Source organism: Castor canadensis, chromosome X (assembly GCF_047511655.1).
Source record: "Castor canadensis chromosome X, mCasCan1.hap1v2, whole genome shotgun sequence".
NCBI classification, from domain to species: Eukaryota; Metazoa; Chordata; class Mammalia; order Rodentia; family Castoridae; genus Castor; species Castor canadensis.
This window is the reverse complement of record NC_133405.1, coordinates 117,087,754-117,108,892: the sequence shown is the minus strand read 5'-3', so window position 1 is coordinate 117,108,892 and position 21,139 is coordinate 117,087,754. Positions and strand designations below refer to the sequence as shown.

The 21,139-nt window shown below is 33.9% G+C and overlaps 2 protein-coding genes across 3 annotated transcripts in view; one reads left to right on the top strand and one right to left on the bottom strand.

Moving 5' to 3' along the window:
• The window catches only part of Il1rapl1 (interleukin 1 receptor accessory protein like 1), a 1,357,677-nt gene that overhangs the window by 77,188 nt on the left and 1,259,350 nt on the right, over positions 1-21,139 (top strand). The window lies entirely within an intron of this gene.
• LOC141419653 (zinc finger protein 124-like) lies at positions 11,554-11,748 on the bottom strand. Its single transcript, XM_074062872.1, has one exon. The coding sequence runs from the start codon at positions 11,746-11,748 to the stop codon at positions 11,554-11,556; it is 195 nt and encodes a 64-aa protein (XP_073918973.1).

Below are 21,139 nucleotides of genomic sequence, written 5' to 3'. Positions count from 1 at the left end.
ACCATATTAAGGTAAAAAAGAGAAGCAGAATATGAGTGAATATACATCAACATACACTCACACAAAACCTTTCTATTAGAACAAAAAAGTTGTTTTTAAAAAGTACCTAGTTGAAAAACTAGCTGTTCTTGAATAGAAACTTTCTATCATCAAGTGACACTTTATTTCTTTCTGTCAGCTAATTTCCTTGGCTATATAACAATAACACATTGCTAATTGATACGGATAAGTGTATTTTTTATTTTCTTCCACCAGTATATCTTTCCAAGAGAAAGTAGATTTAATTCTGCCAGGCTAAATTTTACTAATACTAGTTATTTATCTAGCAGGAGTTTTCTATGTGTGCTATATATTAACAATTTGCATCTTGGGCAACTTAATTGTAGTATAAACATATTTATTACTTGTAATGACATGTTGATTCTGCTTTACTTTTAGGCATAATTTTGAATTCATTTCAGAAAGTCTCTTCACTAAGGAATGGTAATGCACACCTATACTCCCAACACTTAGGGGGTAGAGGCAGGAAGATCACAGCTGGACGCCCACCTAGGCTACATAGTAAGAACCTGTCTCAATAAAACAACAAAACAAAACAAGCAAACAAAAAGAAAACTATTGAATAGTTGTTACATATTTTCAAGATGATTTTTTCTTTTTTAAAATTTGACACATAATTCATAAAGCAATTCTTTCTAGTCATTCACTGGTAATACACTATATTCAAGGCTAGAAATCTAAAAGAACTGTTTTCTTATTTAATTTTTATATCCACAGCCTTGAATATGAATTGTGTATAGCTGTAGGTAATAAATGTGTCTTGGATGATTGATACAGTAGCCTAAATTCTTAGTCCTTTATTCCAAGTAGTCGTATCCATCTAACTTCTACTTAATGCCTTCTGGGGAATGCTTCCTTTGGAAACCCTTGATTGACTAGAATGTCATCCTCCAGTTATTCAGGTATTCAAGATACACACACACACACACACAAACAAACAACACACACACACACAAACACACACATAGTGTGGGCAAGGGACAGCATAGTGTATTAATGAGATTTGTCATAAAACAGACATGAAATTTAGTTTGTGTTATACCAATGATCTAATTACTTAACTTCTCTGTGCCTGTTTTACATTAATATTCATTCTCTCACAGTGGTTAAGAAGATTAAGTGAGGAAACCTAAGTATTTGACACATACTTGACAATAAGGAAACACTCACAAAAATTGCCCTAGTTTATTATGTTGAACAAAGATGGACTTTGTGTAACACACTTTATCTATGTTGTAAATAAGCAGATAATCAAAATGCTGGGTTATTCATTCAACAAACACTCTCTTAAGTGCTCCTTTATTCCAGGCCATTTGCTGAGGTAAGTTGGGTCAGAAATTTACTAGAAACAATAATAGGAAATGTGACATGTTAATATTAATGATGACTGGAGGAAGAATGGGAATGGGTATAAGTAGAGCAGTGCATCTACAATTGTGGCCTTATCAGTTGAAAAGAATGGGAAAATACTAGTTGAGTTAATTTAACTGCAGGAAATTAAAATATGAGTTTGAAGACATTGCTGTGGCTAGAAAGGGTATGAGTTTTGGAGACTTGTACTAATATGAACATTGGGAATGAATCTCTGTTTCCACTGTCTTTAAATAGGTCACCATAAGAAACACTTTGGTGATGCTCTAATTTTATGTTTACAAGTAAACCTAGAATCTAGATCAAAAACCCAGTGAAAGTAGAGTGACCAACTACTCCATTGTCCAGAAGGTTTCTGGAGGAAAAGAAGACTTTCATTCCTAAAACTAGGAATGTCCCAGGCAAACCAGGATGAGTTGGTCACCCTACTCACTCTTTAAAGTGAGGACCAGATTGTCTAATCTTCATGTATCTAAGAACCTTCTATAATTTCTAATACATCAAATGGGCTCAATTAATATATCTGGTGACCCACCAGAGGCTTGTGATTTGGTATGGGTCATCTATTAGAATAGGCTTTTGTTCCTTTAGGCTGAAAATTATAAGGATAATAGAGTTGTTGATGGAAAGCAAAGCTAAGAAGAAAGCTAGCCTCATCTGTAACACTGGGAAAAATTGTGTTCTTTCTTCAGTCTGCATTTATAATTGTATGCCCCAAGTTTATTTGAACTCTGAAAGTTTACACAGTATAGCAACATTGTCCCTTGCTCTCAACTAAGGAAAACTATCATACTGTAATGGACTGAAAACAGGGAATAGACCCAGAATAATGGCTCAACTATCTTCTAATAATGTAAACTTGAGTAAGTCACTTAAACTTTCTAAACATTATTGCCCTCAACCAAAATCTTATGTGTAATAACTTTCTTATAGGAAACAGCCATATATATCATTTATAAAATAAATTCACAGACTTTAACAAGGAGATAAATTCTAATTACCAGTCATGCCATAATGTTATGTGTTGATTGAGATGATTCAAATCATTGTCACTAATGTGTGGTACTGAGAGAAACTAAACTACAGAAGTTAGATTTCCATATGCACCCTTAAAGTAAAACAACTATATCTGTATCACATTTCTATAGTCACAATTCCCGGTGAATAGCAGTGATTGAGTAAAATTAAATTCTCCAGAAAGTTAAGTCTGTAGCCTCCCCAAACTCCCACAACTGGTTCATTTGCTCATGAATTATAGCTACCAGGTTTCTCAAGACCTTAAAAATGTTGTGTTTAAAAATTGGAAAAGGTATCAACAAATAAATCAAAATCAAATCACAAAAGAACATGCTCATTTTAAGTTATGCCTTGAAATCATAATGAAAGCATCTTAGGAGCCCCACATGTATCCTAATGGTAAAAGGGAGTATGGTAGTTTTGCTTTTCTATCTAAACAAAATCAAAATGATAAAATCTGTTCAAACACATTTTCCAGGAAGCATATTTAATAGCAGAAACAATGCTTATAGAGTGCATTTACTAATACATTTTGGTTTTTTGCAGTGTTTCAATTGTGAAGGTAGACTGAGTTGGTAGCCCAATACTTATGTATTAACAGTTATATTGGAATTTATTCATGTTTTCCCCAATTGGCTATGATATCTACCAAGGAACTATGATAACAAAAATATCTGGATTTCTAGTCCAGTTTGGCAGCACAGTAACAAGAATCATTTAGAAGCACTGTCTGGGCTAAATTTACTGAGCAAGAGGGGAAATCTACATGAACAAATAATCCAAGCTTGACATATCTGGTCAGCAAAGAAATTTTTTTGACTATAGAAATTAAATACCTCTGCTAGAGTTACGAGACTAGAATCTGGAGCATCTTACATGTGGGCATTTTTTCAGCAGAAGGACCACTAAAGTTACTGAACTATCTTCTCTGGCCAATTTAATACAAAATGTTATTGAAACCATTAGGTCTTCACGGGTATTTATTCATTTTCCAGTGTCTTCCAAAATGAGTTTTATAATATTCAGAGCATAGTGTTAAATTTATTCACCTTTTTCAGGATGAGAATTGTAAGCAATCTGATTAGCTTTTCTCTATTTTTGTCTTCTGACATGTTCTGTTATAACTAAGAAAAATTATAGCCCTTTTCTTACTGGAAATAATTTATATTCAATAGTGTTTTTGTATCTGGACAGAACATAATATCTAGAGGTTTAAATATCAACATTTGTAACAGTATGGATATGATGGTATTAAGAAGAGTTCCAAAGACAAATTACAGTTTCAAGTGTTCATGATACTGAGTTTATCCCTCATACCTAATTACTGAACTTTGTAAACCAGACACATTCCCATGTGTTTTATGCAGTGAAGCAAGGAAATAATGTTAAAAAAAATTAGGATGATTTTTATATGATTACTGAACACGATAAATGAAAATGCTTCCATGAGAGGCATAACTTTATTGATTGCTCAGTTAAAAGCTGCTAAATGAGTGAATGAAAAGATAAAAGCTGAAGGGGAGGGTGACATCTTTCTTCTTTGCTCTAACAAAGATGTAATGGCCACCACTAGGAGCACTGATGCATAAGGAACCTTAATTCTTCTTCACTTTCCCTGTGTTGAACACCTGACTCAATCTATACAGTTCACCTCTAGTTCAACCGCCTTATTTTCACACTAGTTTACCTAAAGGTGCTGGTACCCTATATAACTTGTATTCATTATATTTCCTGGCTGTGTGCTATGCTATTCATATCATTTCCCTAATGGTAATTTAGTGCCAGCCTCTTCACCCCTCATGAAATGAATCCCTTATTTCCAGTGTCCTTTTCAATACTTTAAAAAAATATTCATTCTAGTGGTCTTTTTACTTCCTCATGTCAAATGTCCTTTCTAAAAAGGCTGATATTTTTTGGATGGGTAACACATCAGTGGCAAATATCTTAGTGTGAATGACAATGTCCTGATTGCAATCCTCAGGTTAGAAAGAATTGAGCAGAAAGAACTTTCCATGGAAGATACCTTCCATTTAGTCCAGTACTGCAACATTTTTCTGGACACATATTTTCTTTTTACAATGACTATTTGCTTCATTCTTTCAGGGCTCAGTAAGATCAAAATATAACTTTCAAATGACCTAGGTTTTCTTTTGTGTTGTGGAAAAAAGTCTATGTTCTTTGTATTGTGAAAATCTCTCTCTTTCTCTTCCCTTCCCCACTGACACACAAATACATACACAAAAGCCCCTTGGTCCCCTTTCATCATTCATTCAATTAAACAATATAAATTAAATGTCTACTGTGTGTCAGGAATGGAGATAGACTCTGGGGATATAGTGATCAAAACAACTACGTGGCTCCTGTTTTCATTACTGACTATGCCAACAAAATATTTTTAGGGAGGAATATTTTACGTACTAGTTGCTTTCACTATGTTAAAGTAGGTACAATGATCATTTATCCTAGATTTTTAAAAACTGTCTTGATTTTCAAATAGTCTGAATTATTTACTTGCATTTCAAACTGTCATGATTTTATTTTTCAAAAGTATGTTCCCCTTGCAAATACATTTACAATGTAATGTGTTGTTTTTGAAAAAAATTACTCCAGAGCTTTTACGTTTTTCTTGGGTTAAAGTTGATTTATGTTTTAATAGCTTAATGCAAAGAAAATTTCAAAACAGCTAACCCCTTTTAAAGTTGGAGAGTATGAATGTTCATGTAATACATGTCATTTATTAAGTATTTTTGTATTAGACAAAGTTAACTCACTCAATTTGAAAAACATTGAGCTCTATTTCTATATCATGTATCATCCAATGCAGGCACATTTTATAAACTTAACCTCCCAAGTCATTGTGCCTGGTGATATGACTTTAAAATAAAGAACAAGTATTTACTTATTGTAATTTTAATACACAAGGCAAACACTGAGAAAAAAATAACCTGGCTAGTGTTACTTTTCATGAGCAATAATTCAAAATTCTAGGAATATAGACATACTGCTTTAGTAGAGGGTATGCATGAGGTGTGTCTGAAATTGCTGAACATCAAACCATAAAGATAGGCCACTATTCAACACAGGTAATTCTGGATCTACAGTAGCAGCCATGTGCAGTTGTTTTCTTGGTGTTTCTTCTTTCTAGATTTATGGACATTAAAGGTTTAAAATGGGTCATCCAGTTTTTTCTGTCTTAAAGCCTACACTGAATATTTGTTGCTGCTAATCCTTCCCCATTCCATACTAATGCTCCAATGCACATTTCAGGGCATTCTTAATGAATAATTTTTGACTCTCGTTGTTTCTCTAACTTTTCATGTAATAGTTATTTAAGCAGATAAGCCATTCTCTTGTATTTGCCAAGCCCAGTAGGTTGATATAGATAAGCATTGCTATTAGGATGAGAGAGACAAGCTATATTATGAGAACTCTTATGGCTTATATTGTCTTACTATTGTAACCAAAGCCAGTAATTATAGCACTGAGCCTAATAAAAACCATGCATTACATGTACATTGCATGTAGCATAATACCAAACATGTAGCACTGAGCATAAAACATTGAGCATCTAATATATGACCAGAATTGTGCTAACTATTGTGGACAATGTGGAAGTGAAATGAGGAAGGCAGTATCAGCTAGGATGGTAGTAAGAAGTAAAAAGAAGGGAACTTGCCCATAGTAAATTGTAGTTTTGTTGAGGACAACAGCCAAATTAAAAAATATGTAATAATCATATAAGGACAAATATACAGAAAATGATACCTTGATTGTGCTGATTATACTCTTCATGATGCAGAATGTGGATCTGAACAAATCCAAATTGTGAAGTCTTGTTCATTTGGTGGGGTACAATATGGTAACTATATTCTGATGATTAGTTGCATGAGTATAGTTGACTTAGTGTAACATCCTCCTACCTTTTTGAATCATTAGTCATTATTGTTAAACACAGTACTTTGGGAGAAGTGATCAATTTCAATTCATCTCTGTGATTATTAATGGAAAATTTTGAGTGCAGAAATACCTTAAATGATAATGGTCTCACCAAACATAATTTTTAATGCATCCCATATTAATTTCATTCCTTAATCCTCTAAATTTAACCACTAAAATGATTTAAAACATGCTTATGTTCTTTAAAAAGCAAAAATATCAGAATTTGATAATAATAAGAAGTCACAAATTTATTTACCTATATACACCTGTCTGGTCTTTGAGAGGATATCAGTTTCATCCCAATTAAACACCCAGGGAATGAAAAGGTTTAAAAGCTCATAAGGATGTGCTTCACTATGCAATATCCTTTTATCTTCTGTGTGTATATTAAGAGTGCTTACTTTAGGATTTTGTCTTTCTCGAGGGCTTGTATTGTTGGAAGAAAAATTTATTAGCATTTTGTAGGTCTAAAATCTCAGTTCCTCATTCTGGTTCTTTTTCTCTTCCATGTAGTGACAGAATGATATTCCTAAATTAATTATAAAACTCAGTTTTCACTACAATTATTAATGCATATTAACTATGCAGATTAATGGATTTCCCCGTGACATTTACATACATGTATATACCATGCTTTTATGGTTCTCCAGTATTTGATGTGTAGATGTTAAGTGATATTTTTTAGAAGTCACACAGCAAATATAAGGTATATAGGAAAATTATGCCCTATAACAGAGCAGTTCTGTTATAAAATTTTATACATAGATATAAAAGGGGACACAAATAAATTATATTACTTATAAAAGTCAACCAGCTTTCTGTTATGTTTGGTAATGAGAATAGCACGTTGTGAAAATTTCTCTATTACATCACTTTTCCAAAAATAGACATAGTATTATTGCTTTTTTCTATTAGAAAAGTATTATAATTGTCATTTTTAATACGAACTTTTAAAGATGTTTATGTTTTTCTGTACATATTTTGTAGTCATCATGTTTCTATGTGCTATAAAAGGGATCATGCAATGTATGCAATATTGAAACAACTGTCTTCCGCTCCTCTCACCAATATAGCACAGATGTATTTCAGTGTCACTGAATACATTGTAGTGATTCTATAGCATTGTATTGAACTGGTGTGCCTTAATTTACTTAACCAATCCTTTGTTGATGAATATTTGGTTTTCATCTCTTTTCTCTAGTACAATCAACACTGAGATGTGCATGATGTGTGTGAGACTGTGCATATGGCCTCCTTTTAAAGATCACAATAAATTTCTATAACTTGCATAGCAATGTCGTATTTTCTTCCCTCTCTTTTTCTTCTTCCGTTTCCTCTCCCTACTCCTCACCATTTTTGTTTGCTGCTTATTTATATTTATAAATTGATATTCTATAGTCACAGTAGTCCATAGAAGGAAAATGCCACTAAAGAAGGCAATAATTATTTTTCTAATGCTCTGCTTTATGTCAGGAACTCTCAATAAATGATTTCATTTAATCTTTATATTGAGCCTGGAAGTTGAGAGAGTTTACATAACTTACCAAAGCCTACATTATGAGTTGATGGGCTAATCACAGAACTTTGTTTTAATATTTAACATTTATGTAATATACAATAACATTTAAAGATGTACAATTTACCATTTGCTGTTGTACATATATGTCTTCCAAATCCTGACGTCATTTCCTTTGCCTATATGCCTAGAAGTGGAATTTGTGGATGATATGACAGACATATGTATATAGGCAGAACCTCTGTATTGTTTCCTATAATAATGTCTGTACCAATATGCATTGCCATGGGTAGTATACAAGGGTTCCCTTTTGTTCAAAATCTTCCCAACATTGCTAGCTTTTGTTTTTATGACAGCCATTCTAACAGTCGTGGTGTCTCAGTGTGGTTTTGATTTGCATTTCCCTGATGATTAGTAATGCTCAGCATATTTCTTATATCTATTGATCAGTTCTCTGAGGAAAGTTTTCTTTCAGGACCTTTTCCCATGTTAATATAGAGTTTTGCTATTAAGTTGTATGTTACTTATATTTTGTGTATCAACCCCTTATCAATCAGTAATATGATTAGGAAATATTTTCTCCCATTTCATGGGTTGACTTTTTACTCTATTGATTACTTTTCTGTACAGAAGGTAAATAGCTTGATGCTATCCCATTTGTCTACTATTGCTTTTTTGCCTGTGCTTTTGGAGTCATATTCAAAAATTATTGCCAAGACCAATGTCAAGGTGCTTACCCCGGTTTTCTTTAAGTAGTTTTACAATTTCAAGTCTATTTTGGTTTTATTTTTAATATGGTGTAAAATAACGTGTGATTTCACTCTTCTGCATTTAGACAACAGTTATACTACTTATTGAAGAGACTATTGTTTGCTCATTTTGTGCTCTTGGCATCCTTGTTAAAATCAGTTGGTTATAAATATGGATTTATATCTGGAGTATTGTATTTCATTGGCCCATATGCCTGCTTTTATGTCAGAGCCATACTGTTTGATTATTTTTACTTTATAATACCTATAGTTTGAAATCAAAAAGTATGATGCTTTTAGCTTTGTACAACTTGCTCAAGATTTCTTTGGTTATTCAGGCCTTTTGTGATTCAATATGCATTTTATGACTGTTTTTCCTATTTCCTTCAAAATGCCAATAGGATTTTCATAGGGATTGCACTAAGCTTGTAGATCATCTTGAGTAGTAGGGATTATTTTTTTTGGAGATTACACTTGGTAGTTTAATTAAACTCTTTATTAACATATATTAATTTTGGAAATTAATGGAATTCACTGTGATAGTGTGAATCAGATCCTACTAACCATTCTTTGTAGGGATATTCTTATGATATTGATTATTACAATGTGTGAACATAGGAAGTTTTTCTATGAATTTGTATTTACTTAAGCTTCTTGATCAATGTTTTCAATTTTAGTGTCCATATCTCTAAGTTTATTCCTAAATATTTTATATTACAAATGGAATTATTTCTTAATTTCATTTTCAGATCAGTGTTAATGTATAAATATTGTGATTTTTGTATCTTTAAACATACCTGAATTTATTTATTCTAGCAGTTTTTTAGTTATTAGGGTTTTCCACATATATGATCATGATATCAGCAAACAGAAATGATTTTACTTATTTCTCTTTGGTTGTAAATACCTTTTATTTCCTTTACTTGTCTTATGCTCTTTGTAGGACTTCTGGTACTATGTCCAATAGAAATGGTGAGTGTGGGTATCTTTTCCTTTTATTAGACCTTAGAGGAATAGCTCTCCATTGATTATTATATTATCTGTGGGTTTTTCATATATGATCTTTATTGTGTTGGGGGTAAATTCCTTCAATAACTATCTTATTGGGAGTTTTTCATTTTTATTGTATTGTTTTTTATTTATTGTGGAATTTACAAATCTTCTTACAATATATCAAATATATCATACTTGAATTCACTCCATCATTCTCCTTTATCCCTCCAGAATAGTCTCAACAAGTCTCTTTTTTCCATTTACATACATATGTACATAGTTTTTGTACCATATTCCCCTTCCTATACCTTCTCTCCACATACTACCTCCTCCCACTGGTACCAACCCCCCAGAGAGAACTTGTTCTGCCCTCTTCTCTGATTTTGTAAAAGAAAAAAAAGATATTTTTCTTTGTTTAAGGTATTTATACAGGGAGTTTCTTTGTGTCTTTTCATGTGTATATGTATCTTCTTTACTTTTCTACTTCTACCCTTTCTCCCTTCTTTTTTTTTTTTTAAGAGAGCCATATCATCTCAATCTTTATTTTCAGGACTGAACATTAGAAATACATAGTCCACAGATCTACTTCAAGAGACCCATGGGTAAGCACAATATAACTTTAGAGGATTTCCTTCAGGTTGTGTGATTTGTGGAACATTCTGCATAAATTACTTTGTATCAAAAGCCATTCATATGATTGCAGTGCAGAAGGAATTTAGAAAGGAGGTTGAAAGTATTTCTTTCAACTGATATCTTGGTTATCTTCTTCCCTGTTCTGAAGGTTCATATGGTAATGAGGCCTTTCCATACTCTATACTAAGGTATTCTCATTCTATGTCAATGAAATTTGCCCAGTGTGGGTTCATTCAGATTTTCAAACCTGACTCAAACTAGACAAGCCTTTCCCACAGTGCTCACATACATAGAGATTCTCTCCACTGTGAATTTGAGGCAGGCTAGGACATACAAAATTGCCACAGAACTCCTCAGACCCCATGTAACTTATCTTGGCACATTTCATGCTAAACTCCTTGTCTCAGCCCAATGTTCTCCTTTCCTGTTATAAATTGTAATATAAAAGCCTGTGGGTGATTCCACCCTTCATCATCTTTCAGATAAAAACATGAATACTGATCACATGCTAGCCTGGGGACCACCAGAACCCCTCCCCACTCACTGATTATTGGTGATCAAAAACTGCTCAAGTTTTTCCCCTCCCACAGGTTAGCAGTGAAACAGAGAACTAACTCTCTCTCTCTCTCTCTCTCTTTCTCTCTCTCTCTCCCTCTCTCATTCTGCTTCCAGGTCCCCGTGGCCCACTATGTTGTTTTATAACTCATTTCCCAAACCTTTAGTAAACTTTAGCTATCACCCTCACTACTTCGACAAATCCTGCCTGGATGCATACACCTAGGATGTAAGAATAATGATATGTCTCTCCAGTGTGCGTCCTTTCATGGCACAGAAGAAAACTGGGATAAGTAAAGGCTTTCCCACAGTACTTACATACATTCTGCTTCTCTCCAGTGTGAGTTTGTTTTTGCTTCTCAAAGAATTTGACATAGCTGAAAGTTTTCCCACATTCCAAACATTTATATAGCTCCTTTCCATATTCCAGGCGTTCATAGTTTTTGTATCCCATCTGAATACTGGTGGGTATATTTAGTGATGAATGACCCATGAAGACTTCGCCATACACACGACTTTCCCACAGTTTTACTCCAGTTTTCCTATTACAATTATGTCTGGAACCCACTTGATGCCTTTTTTTCCACAAAGTGTTTTCAAGACTTGATATATGCATTATTAGAGAAAAATGAGACTAAGTTGACTGGAATGAGGGCTCTTTTGTAGTTTTCCATCATTCACTGGTTCTGGAGGGACATGGCTTTCATTTGTGAGGGAAAATTATCTCACTTTTCTCCTGGAATTATTGTAGTCATCTTCACTATTAGAGTCTTCCTGTTTTCTTCCTACAACAGCCAGGCTCCTAAAGGTTTCCTGCATCACATCTTTGTAGAGCTTCTTTTGAGAAGAATCCACCAGAGCCCATTCATCCAGGGTGAAGTTCACAGCCACATCCTCAAAGGTCACAGATTCCATTGCTGATTGACAGGTGTCCTGCTGCCGTACACCTTCTCCTGTGGTCACTGGTTACACAGAGACCTGACCTGAGCCACTGGACACTACTTGGCTGCCAGGCATCAAAGCAATCCCTTTTTCCCTTCTTATGGTGATTTCTAAAGTTTTAAAAATTCTGTATTCATTCTTCTATAGGAAGTACATCAACCATGTTCACCTTCTTAATTTCCTTCTTTTACCCTGTGTTTCTCATATGTGGCCTACCCTTAGCATGACCTGTTTTTCATAATATTGTTGTGTTTGTAGTAGGTCTATATTCCACATATGAGGGAGAACTTGTGGCTTTTGGCCTTCTGTACCTGGCTAACTTCACTTAAGATGATGTTCTCCAGTTCTGTTCATTTATCTGAAAATGACAAAATTTCATTTATCTTTGTGGCTGAATAAAATTCCATTGTATATAAGTACCACATTTTCTTAATTTATTCATCTGTAATGGAGCATCTTGGTGGGAGTTTTTCTTTTTTTTAATCATGAATGGACATTAGATTTTTTCAGCTTTTTTGTGCATTTACTGAGATTATTATGTGAGTTTTTAATCTTTATTCTGTTAATGTGGTGTATTAATTTATTTGCATATATTGAATCATCCTTGAATCCCACAGATGAACCTTTGGTCATTGTGTATAAGCCTTCCAATTTACTATTAAATTCAGTTTGCTGGTATTTTGCTGAGGATGTTTTTATCCATGTTCATTAAGAATATTGGCCTGTAGTTTTCTTTTCTTGTAGTATCTTTGTCTAGTTTTTTTCCCTTTAGTGTTGTGATGGGTGGGGTACATTGTGGCATTTACACAGGTTCTTACGGTGTGTCAAATATATCATATATGAATTCACCTCCTTAACCATTCTTCTTCATCCCCTCCTTCCTTGCTTTGTCTGGTTTTGGTATCAGAGTGATATTGACCACATAAAATGAAAAAGAAAAATGTGTGTTCTCCTATTTTTGAAAGGGTATTAAAAGGTTGCTATCAATTCTTTTTTGAGTGCTGTGAAGAATTCATGTGTGTGTGTGTTTGTGTGTATGCGTGTCTGTGTGTGTGTGTGAGAGAGAGAGGAAGCGAGAGAGAGAGAGAGAGAGAGAGAGAGGATAATGGTAATATGGCAACCATATAAGGTGTTGGATATGTTTAAATAATTTGATTATGATGGTCATTTCACAATGTATATAAAATATCAAGTTGAAGACCTTAAATATATGCAATTTGTGTTTTTCAATTATACATCAATAAGGGTGGAAAAGGCCCCCAAGCAATTCAATGGCATTTAGTATATTTGAGTGTTGCACAGTCATCACCTATATCTAGTTATAATATATTTTTGTCACCTCACAAAAAACGCTGTATTACATTAAAGTCAATCGGTCAATCGTCATTTACCTCCTACAAGCCTCTGGCTGCAAATAATCTGTTTTCTGTCCCTTTGAATTTACTTATTCTGATATTTCATACCCATGGAATAATATAATATGTGATTTTCATGTCTATTTTTTATTTTGCATGTTGTTGAAGTTCATTCATGTTATATCATGTATCAGTACTTTTTTATGGATGAATAATATTGCATTGTATAGATACCATTTTTGCTTATCCATTCATCTGTTGATGGGCATGTTTGTCATTTTTTTAAATCTTATCATTTTTACATTTACTCACGTGTGTATACATTGCATTGTTGGGCCACCTCCCTTCACTGCTCCCCCACCTCCAGGGCAGAACCTGTTCCGGCCTCTTCTTCTCCAATTTTGTTGAAGAGAAAACGTAAGATAATAAGAAAGACATACCACTTTTGCTAGTTTGAGATAGCTATACAGAGAGATTCCTAGCATTGCTTCCATGCACATGTGTATTACGATCCAAATTGGTTCATCTCTTCCAGACCTCTTCACTACTTCCTGGTCACCTTCCCATAGTGGCCTCTGCCAGTTTAAAATTACTATAGTCACTCCTCTACAGGGAGCACATCAACCACATTCAAGTTTTAGGTTTCCTTCCCTTTCATTATTCCTCCCAGGTGCATTCTCCCCTTAGTGTGTGACTCATGTTCAATAATATTACTTCATTTGTTTTAGGTCTATAATCTCCATATGAGGGAGAACATATGATTTTTGGCCTTCTGAGCCTGGCTAACTTCATTTAAGATGACGCTCTCCAGTTCCATCGATTTACTTGTAAATGACAAAATTTCATTCTTCTTTGTGGCTTAATAAAATTTCATTGTGTATAAATACTACATTGAGGCATCTTTTTTTTTCCATTTTTGGCTATTATGAATAGTACAGCTATGAATATTCATGTAAATGTGTGTGTTTGGATGCTTGCTTTAAGTTCCTTGGGGTAGATATCTAGGAGAGGAATTACCTGGTCATGTTTTTAAAAATTCTTTATGGTGGAACCAGGGTTTGAACTCAGGTCTTCATGCTTGCAAAGCAGACACTCTACTGCTTGAAACATGCCTTTAATCCATTTTGCTATGGTTATTTTGGAGATAGGTCTCCCAAACTATTTGCCCAGACTGACTTCAAACTGAAATCCAATCTCAGCCTCTCAAGTAGTAAGGATTACAGGCATGAGCCACTGGTATCTGCCTTACTGTGCTATCTTAACTATAATTTATGGAGATTCCTTCCATATGGGTATGAATACTTTAATGGTAATATAATGTTTTCTTAAAATTTAAAATCTAAAAACTTCAATGGCTTATTTTAAAATATCTGAATAATTACTGATCTCAATATTACTATGCAGTTTGGTGTTCAAAGATTTAAATTCTTAATCCTATAGTCAAATTATTACTGAAATGAGAATCCTGCTAAGAGTTGAAGAAAATACAAATAAAATTTTTAGCTGCTGCCTATTGTTATATGTGATTTAGCTGATCATTTTGATTCAAGGTTGAATGAGTTAAAGTCTTATCGGGAGAAACCACAGATTCTTATAAATTCATATGTTTGTAATTAGGGATGATAAATCATGAATTTTTCAAATCTTAGAGTTAAACACAGTTTGTAAAGGAATCATCTTGATGAGGACATTTTCACATAAAATTGCCTAGGAAATTAACTACTCTTTAGGGACCTAGTTCATATTGAATTCCTATATAATTTCTGCCTAAGTATTTTGAGACATAGAAAATAGAACTCAGAGAAAATTAGAGTGGGCAAGAGAAGTTTCCTACTTATTGCATGTGAAGTATAGCAGCTGACATGGCTTATCACAGTAAGTGTGCCTCATTATCCCTCAGCAGTTTCTACCAGACCATCTAGCACAAGGAATTACCTTCTTTCTAGAGCATAAAATAAAAAAGGAAATAACTCTTTTGACCCAAAGGGAAAGGAGCTAGGGGTGATGAAAAAAGAGAATGGAAGAAATTACTTTATGTAATTGCAGTAGTTTTTAAATGGAGGAGACCAGAAGCATCACTTCAGTTCAATATCCTTTTAAAAGGAAAAGATTGACTTAAAGCCACATAGCCTGTGATTCTAGCCATGTAAGCTGAAATCCAACTATGCACTCTGCCATATAGCATTTGTATTATTTTACTATAATAAATTATCACACACTTAGTAGCTTAAACAGCATAATTTTATTATTTCAAAATGTCATGGGTTGGAAAAGTCAGACAGGTCACATGGGGCTCAAATCAAGGTTGTAGGGTTGCATTCTTTTTCTGCTTCTGGAAACTACCTGCTTTCTTTGCCTTCTGGACCCTTTCAATCTTCAGAAGCAGCAATTGTATCACTATGACATATGCTTCCATCCTCACATCTACATCTCTCACTCTTACTCTCCCACTTCACTCTTTTAGTTATAAGGATCCTTGTTAGAACAACCCTGGTAATCCAGGATGATCTCCCTATCTCAAGATCATTAACTTAATCACATCTAGAAAGACTTTTTTACCATGTAAAGTAACAGGTTCACAGGTTCCCGGGATTTGCATGTAGAAATCTTTGAAGGCTGTTATTTTATCTAACACAGCTTGCCCATTCCTTTTATTTCTACTGCAGAGAAAAATAAAGTACATACCCCCTCCCTGAGACAAATTGTAAATTTCTTTTTTTTTTTTTTTGGTGCTGGGATCGAGCCCAGGGTCTCGCGCATGCTAGGCAAGTGCTGTATGTACTACCGAGCTACATCCCAGCCCTATAAATTACTTTACTGACAATTAGAATTTTTATTATAATAAAAATTCTTTATTATATATATAAACTACTTTTGCATATACTATCTCATTTCATTGTCACCCCTTTTTGAAGGGGCAACTAAGGCCTCTGAAAGTTAAGTGAACAATGAAACCCCTCTGTACAATTAATATATGCTAATATAAAAAAGAGAAAAGTTAAATGAATTTTCCAAATAAATGGTGCTCCTGGAATATAAATTTTATATATTTTAGTCTAAGTCCCATGTTGGCAACATTCTATGTACTAAGTGATGAAACTAAGCTTTGGCATTTTCTCTCTTAATTCCTTGAGATTTGGAAGTGATGGAGGGATAAAACGTCACATATAAGTTGGTTTATGGGTATTCTTCATTACATTATATATCCTCAAAGTCTCTCCTACACAAAAAACACTATGAATTTACATTGCAAAATACTGTAAAACTCCTAACATTTTTGTTTTACTATTGCAACTCTACTTGTGCTATTCTATTCTAAACTAAATTGAATTCTAACAGTTTCAAATTTTGTCTATCCAGAAAAAAAAATGCAAGGAAGCTGACTTCTTTTTCTTCACATATGTGATTTTTAGAAGCCAAATAATCAGTATAAGTGGTGCAAATGCTATATATGCTATATGTGGTTGTTGGCCAGTTCATAAATTTGGGATTATTCTTGAGGATTTTATTTCCTAAGTACCTGATCCTCCATAGGGTTTTAGTAAATTAGTGATGCTTTTGACTATTGACTTTTAAGCTTAGAAGAGAGCTGAAAGTTTTAAATTTGTGGTTATAATTTAATTTCCAAATTAATCTTTCCTTGATAAGCATAACTATTAACTATATTATTTTAAAATGAGATATTTCGTGGATTCCCAAAGGCTTTAAAATGAGGAAGAAAATAAACAAAATCACAGATAATGGCAGAGTTTTTGTTTTTACTTTGGGAGAATGAGGAATTGGTTGGGGTGAAGAAAATGTGGTATCTATACACAATGGAATTTTATGCAGCCATGAAGAAGAACGAAATGTTATTATTCGCTGGTAAATGGATGGAATTGGAGAACATCATTCTGAGTGAGGTTAGCCTGGCCCAAAAGACCAAAAATCGTATGTTCTCCCTCATATGTGGATATTAGATCAAGGGCAAGCACAACAAGGGGATTGGACTTTGAGAACATGATAAAAGCTTTAGTACACAAGGGAGGGGTGAGGATAGGTAAGACACCTAAAAAACTAGCTAGCATTTGTTGCCCTTAACGCAGAGAAACTAAAGCAGATACCTTAAAAGCAACTGACGCCAATAGGAGAAGGGGACCAGGAACTAGAGAAAAGGTGAGATCAAAAAGAATTAACCTAGAAGGTAACACACACGCACAGGAAATTAATGTAAGTCAACTCCCTGTATAGCTATCCTTATCTCAACCAGCAAAAACCCTTGTTGCTTCCTATTATGGCTTATACTCTCTCTACAACAAAATTAGAAATAAGGGCAAAATAGTTTCTGCTGGGTATTGAGGGGGTAGAGGGGAGAGGGAGGGGGCGGAGTGGGTGGTAAAGGAGGGGGTGGGGGCAGGGGGGAGAAATGACCCAAGCCTTGTATGCACATATGAATAATAAAAAAAAAGAGACACATATAAAAAAAAAGAAAGACATAATTGTAAATATCAAAGCAGTTAACTTTCTGCCAACTAAGCAAGCTAATACTGGAATATGTGGTGTTTTATAATACTGAAACTAATGAATAAAACATCCACAATGAGAATTTCTTCTTTTTTTTTGTACTAGGGATTGAAACTTAAGGCCTCATGCTTGCTAGGCAAATGCTCTACCACTTAATCCATGCTCCAATCTTTTTGTTTGTAGTTTGTTTTTGAGAGAGGGTCTTCTTAAGTTTGTCTAGGTTTGGCCTCATGATCTTCCTGCCTCCATCTTCTAAGAAGCTGGGATTATAGGCACATATTACCATACATAGCTTTTCCTTCCCTTAATTATGACATTAATTGCTTTATACTCCCTTTGTGAAACCCTAGCTGACTCTGAGCCCTAGCATCCATTCAGATAAGGACAAACAAGCAATCTCCATGTTTCATTTCATTATTTATATGCATATTTATCATTTATAAGTCATTGGAAACTTAGGGTTATATTCATCAATAATCTGTTCTCTGGGATTTTATCATTGAAATACTTGTTTCCTAATAGTTTTGCATTATGGAAGCAGGTTGCATTTATATGATTGAATAATTTTACTTTGGAGGTACTTTACCAAAATATAGATGTGGTATATGAGGAGGGTGAACAATCAAACTCAAAAAACCTACTATACACACTCCATCATTTCTAAGCACATGTTTAACATTTCTGGAAGCAAAACTTATTCCAGCAGTCAATGGTGTGACATTTTTAAATTACCAGTGTCTAGATTTTTCTTTCTTACAGGTATATAGGTGTATCTTATGTTCATTGGTTGGCAACTTAGTTTTCATGAAATCTGGTCATTCAGGTGACTCTAAGGGGGAATATTTCCCATTTTGATTTGCACAATTCTAGTTTTAGAAATGATTAAAAAGTATGATTTAGAACTTCCTCCTCAGGATTTTCTTCATTGATATAATTTTATTTTTGAAGAAAAGTTATTTAAAAATCAAACTTATGTGACAGAATTCTAAAGTTGCATTTATTCAATGAGATCTTTACCCTAACAGTAATAGAAATTTCTCTTTTATATTTGCATTTTCCTTGGTGAATTTGAGTTTTACTGTATCTGCTTATTATTTCTTCTAAATTGGCCAAACTCACTAATTCCACACAGGCCGAACATTTCCTAGCAAAACAGACTGTGCACTCCTTGTTTGCTCTGGTTTCTACCTCTGTATCAAGCCCGGGGATGTGACTCAGTGGAAGAGCTCTTGCCTAACATGCCTGAGGCCCTCAGTACCATCCTCAGTACAACAACAAAAAAATAAAAATAAAAACAAAACAACTCTTTATGTATAAATTGGTTAAGTTATACATCCTCAATAAGGCTGTAACATATCCTCATGTGTTTTGTTCAATCCTCGTGGATTAACCTTTTGTATTTCAGAAGAGTATTGAGAATATTTAAAATATAAACACATTTTATTTTAATTAAGGATAAGTAATTAAGGAAAACATTAGAATTTGATTATCAACAAGTGGACATATCTTTCTTATAGACTTTTCTCCAATCTCTTTACAGTTTTCCTTAATGACATTTCTAGGCAAGACTGAAATGAAAATATTGGCAGTTGTTTATGATTGTGATTCTTAAATTATAATGTGAGCATGTGGAGAACAAAATGCCTCTGGACATTTGGTTAGCTTCAGAACCCTTGACCAGACAATACCTATCTACTCTTGTAATTTGTAGACATAATTAAAATTAGTGCTTTTTACCAGAGTATAAAAGGATCAGGGTATTTTCAGCTTTTAATAAACACTTCAGTAGCCTTAGGAAAATTGAACATATTACTTCATTTGTTTTATTTTAAAATGTAATTATATCACTTTAATTATCTAATGGAAATGGAGTTATTCATTTAAAATATTCATGAATGCTTTTGATTCTGAGCATTTTCACTGAATGTTTACCTCTTCCCTCCCCATTTGCATTCTTTATCACCTGAATGGCCTTGCAAGGGGCAGTAAGAAACATAATGGACAAAACTGCTTATTTTGATTTACATTTTTCATTTATATTTCTAGAATTTAAGAAAGTTTGAGAAATGTGAAACAGTTACTCATAGGCTGGAATTCCACATTGTCACACAGTAAAGTCATTTTATTTGAAAAGATTTGTTCATGGTTGATCATTTGACTGTACTGGGCCTAGGGTTTGCTTAGGTAGGTACTCTAGCACTTGAGCCACTACCACCTCTAAGGACTTTTAGAGCTGATAAAGTAAAGTATTCTGAGCGGACGTTTTACATAGTTATGAGTAGTTGTTTTTCCATTTTGCAGAAATTTATTTTCAAGTGTCTTTATCTTAAGATGCTGAGTTCATTGAAACTATCTTATAATACTTTCACTTTCACGTATAATTATGTCCCAGTACCTATACATATCATACACCCTATAATTTTTCTCCCCAGGATCATTCTCCAAATCTTGGAAGACCATACACATTCAATGTATATTTAGAATGATGGCAACAATAGCAGTATAAAATTTTTATTAGGCAAGCAAATCTGCTGAATTATTAATTTTGGTCTTGTCAAAAGGAAATTTAAATTCTCTCTGAATTTATGCTTCAAGCTCCTTTTATTTATTTGAAATGTTGAGGAATTATTATACTTTTACCATGTATTTTACAGAACAAGGTGGGTTTTTATATGGTTAAAAATGCTAATGATTTATTTTGCCAGCAAACAGCTACTTTAATAAAATATAGAAATAGCTATCCATTGCAGAAACCACCCTCTGAAGCCGGGCACCAGTGGCTCATGCCTGAAATCCTAGCTATGCTGGAGGCTGAAATATGGAGGATCCATGTTCCAGGCCAGCCCAGGCAAAAAGTTCAAGAGTTCCCATCTCAGCCAATAGCTGATGCTTGAACTTAGGGCTTCACACTTGCTAGGTAGGCACTTTACCACTTAAGCCACACCTCCATCCCATTTTGCTTTAGTTATTTTTCAGATAAGGTCTTGTGTTCATTGCCCAGTGCTGTCTAGAATACAATACTACTACCTATGCCTCCCTTTCAGCTGGGATCAGAGATATGTACCATCATACCCAGTTTGTTTGTTCACATGGAGTCTTACTAATTTTTGCCAAGGAGGGCCTCAAATCACCATTCTCCCAATCTCCACCTTTTCACGTAGCTGGGTTTACAGGCATGTAGCATAACATCCAGCTGGTGTGTTACCTTTTGACTATCAGTTAAATATAATCCCTATAGAATGAATGATAATGAATATTATTATTTGAGATTGTGTAACTATTCTAAGGGCACTTCCGATTTTGGAAATTCTGAGGATTTGTCTCTGTTAGTTGGTTTAGAAAGATTGCATCTATAAATTCTTGATAATCCTGCACATTGTGAGACAGGGAGTTATTGACAAAGTTAGAATGTGAATGATATTCTAGTCACAATCCATTTATAATCAAAATATCATTATGTATGTCAGAATAAGAAATAAAACTGGACCCTTTAATTATGACTATAT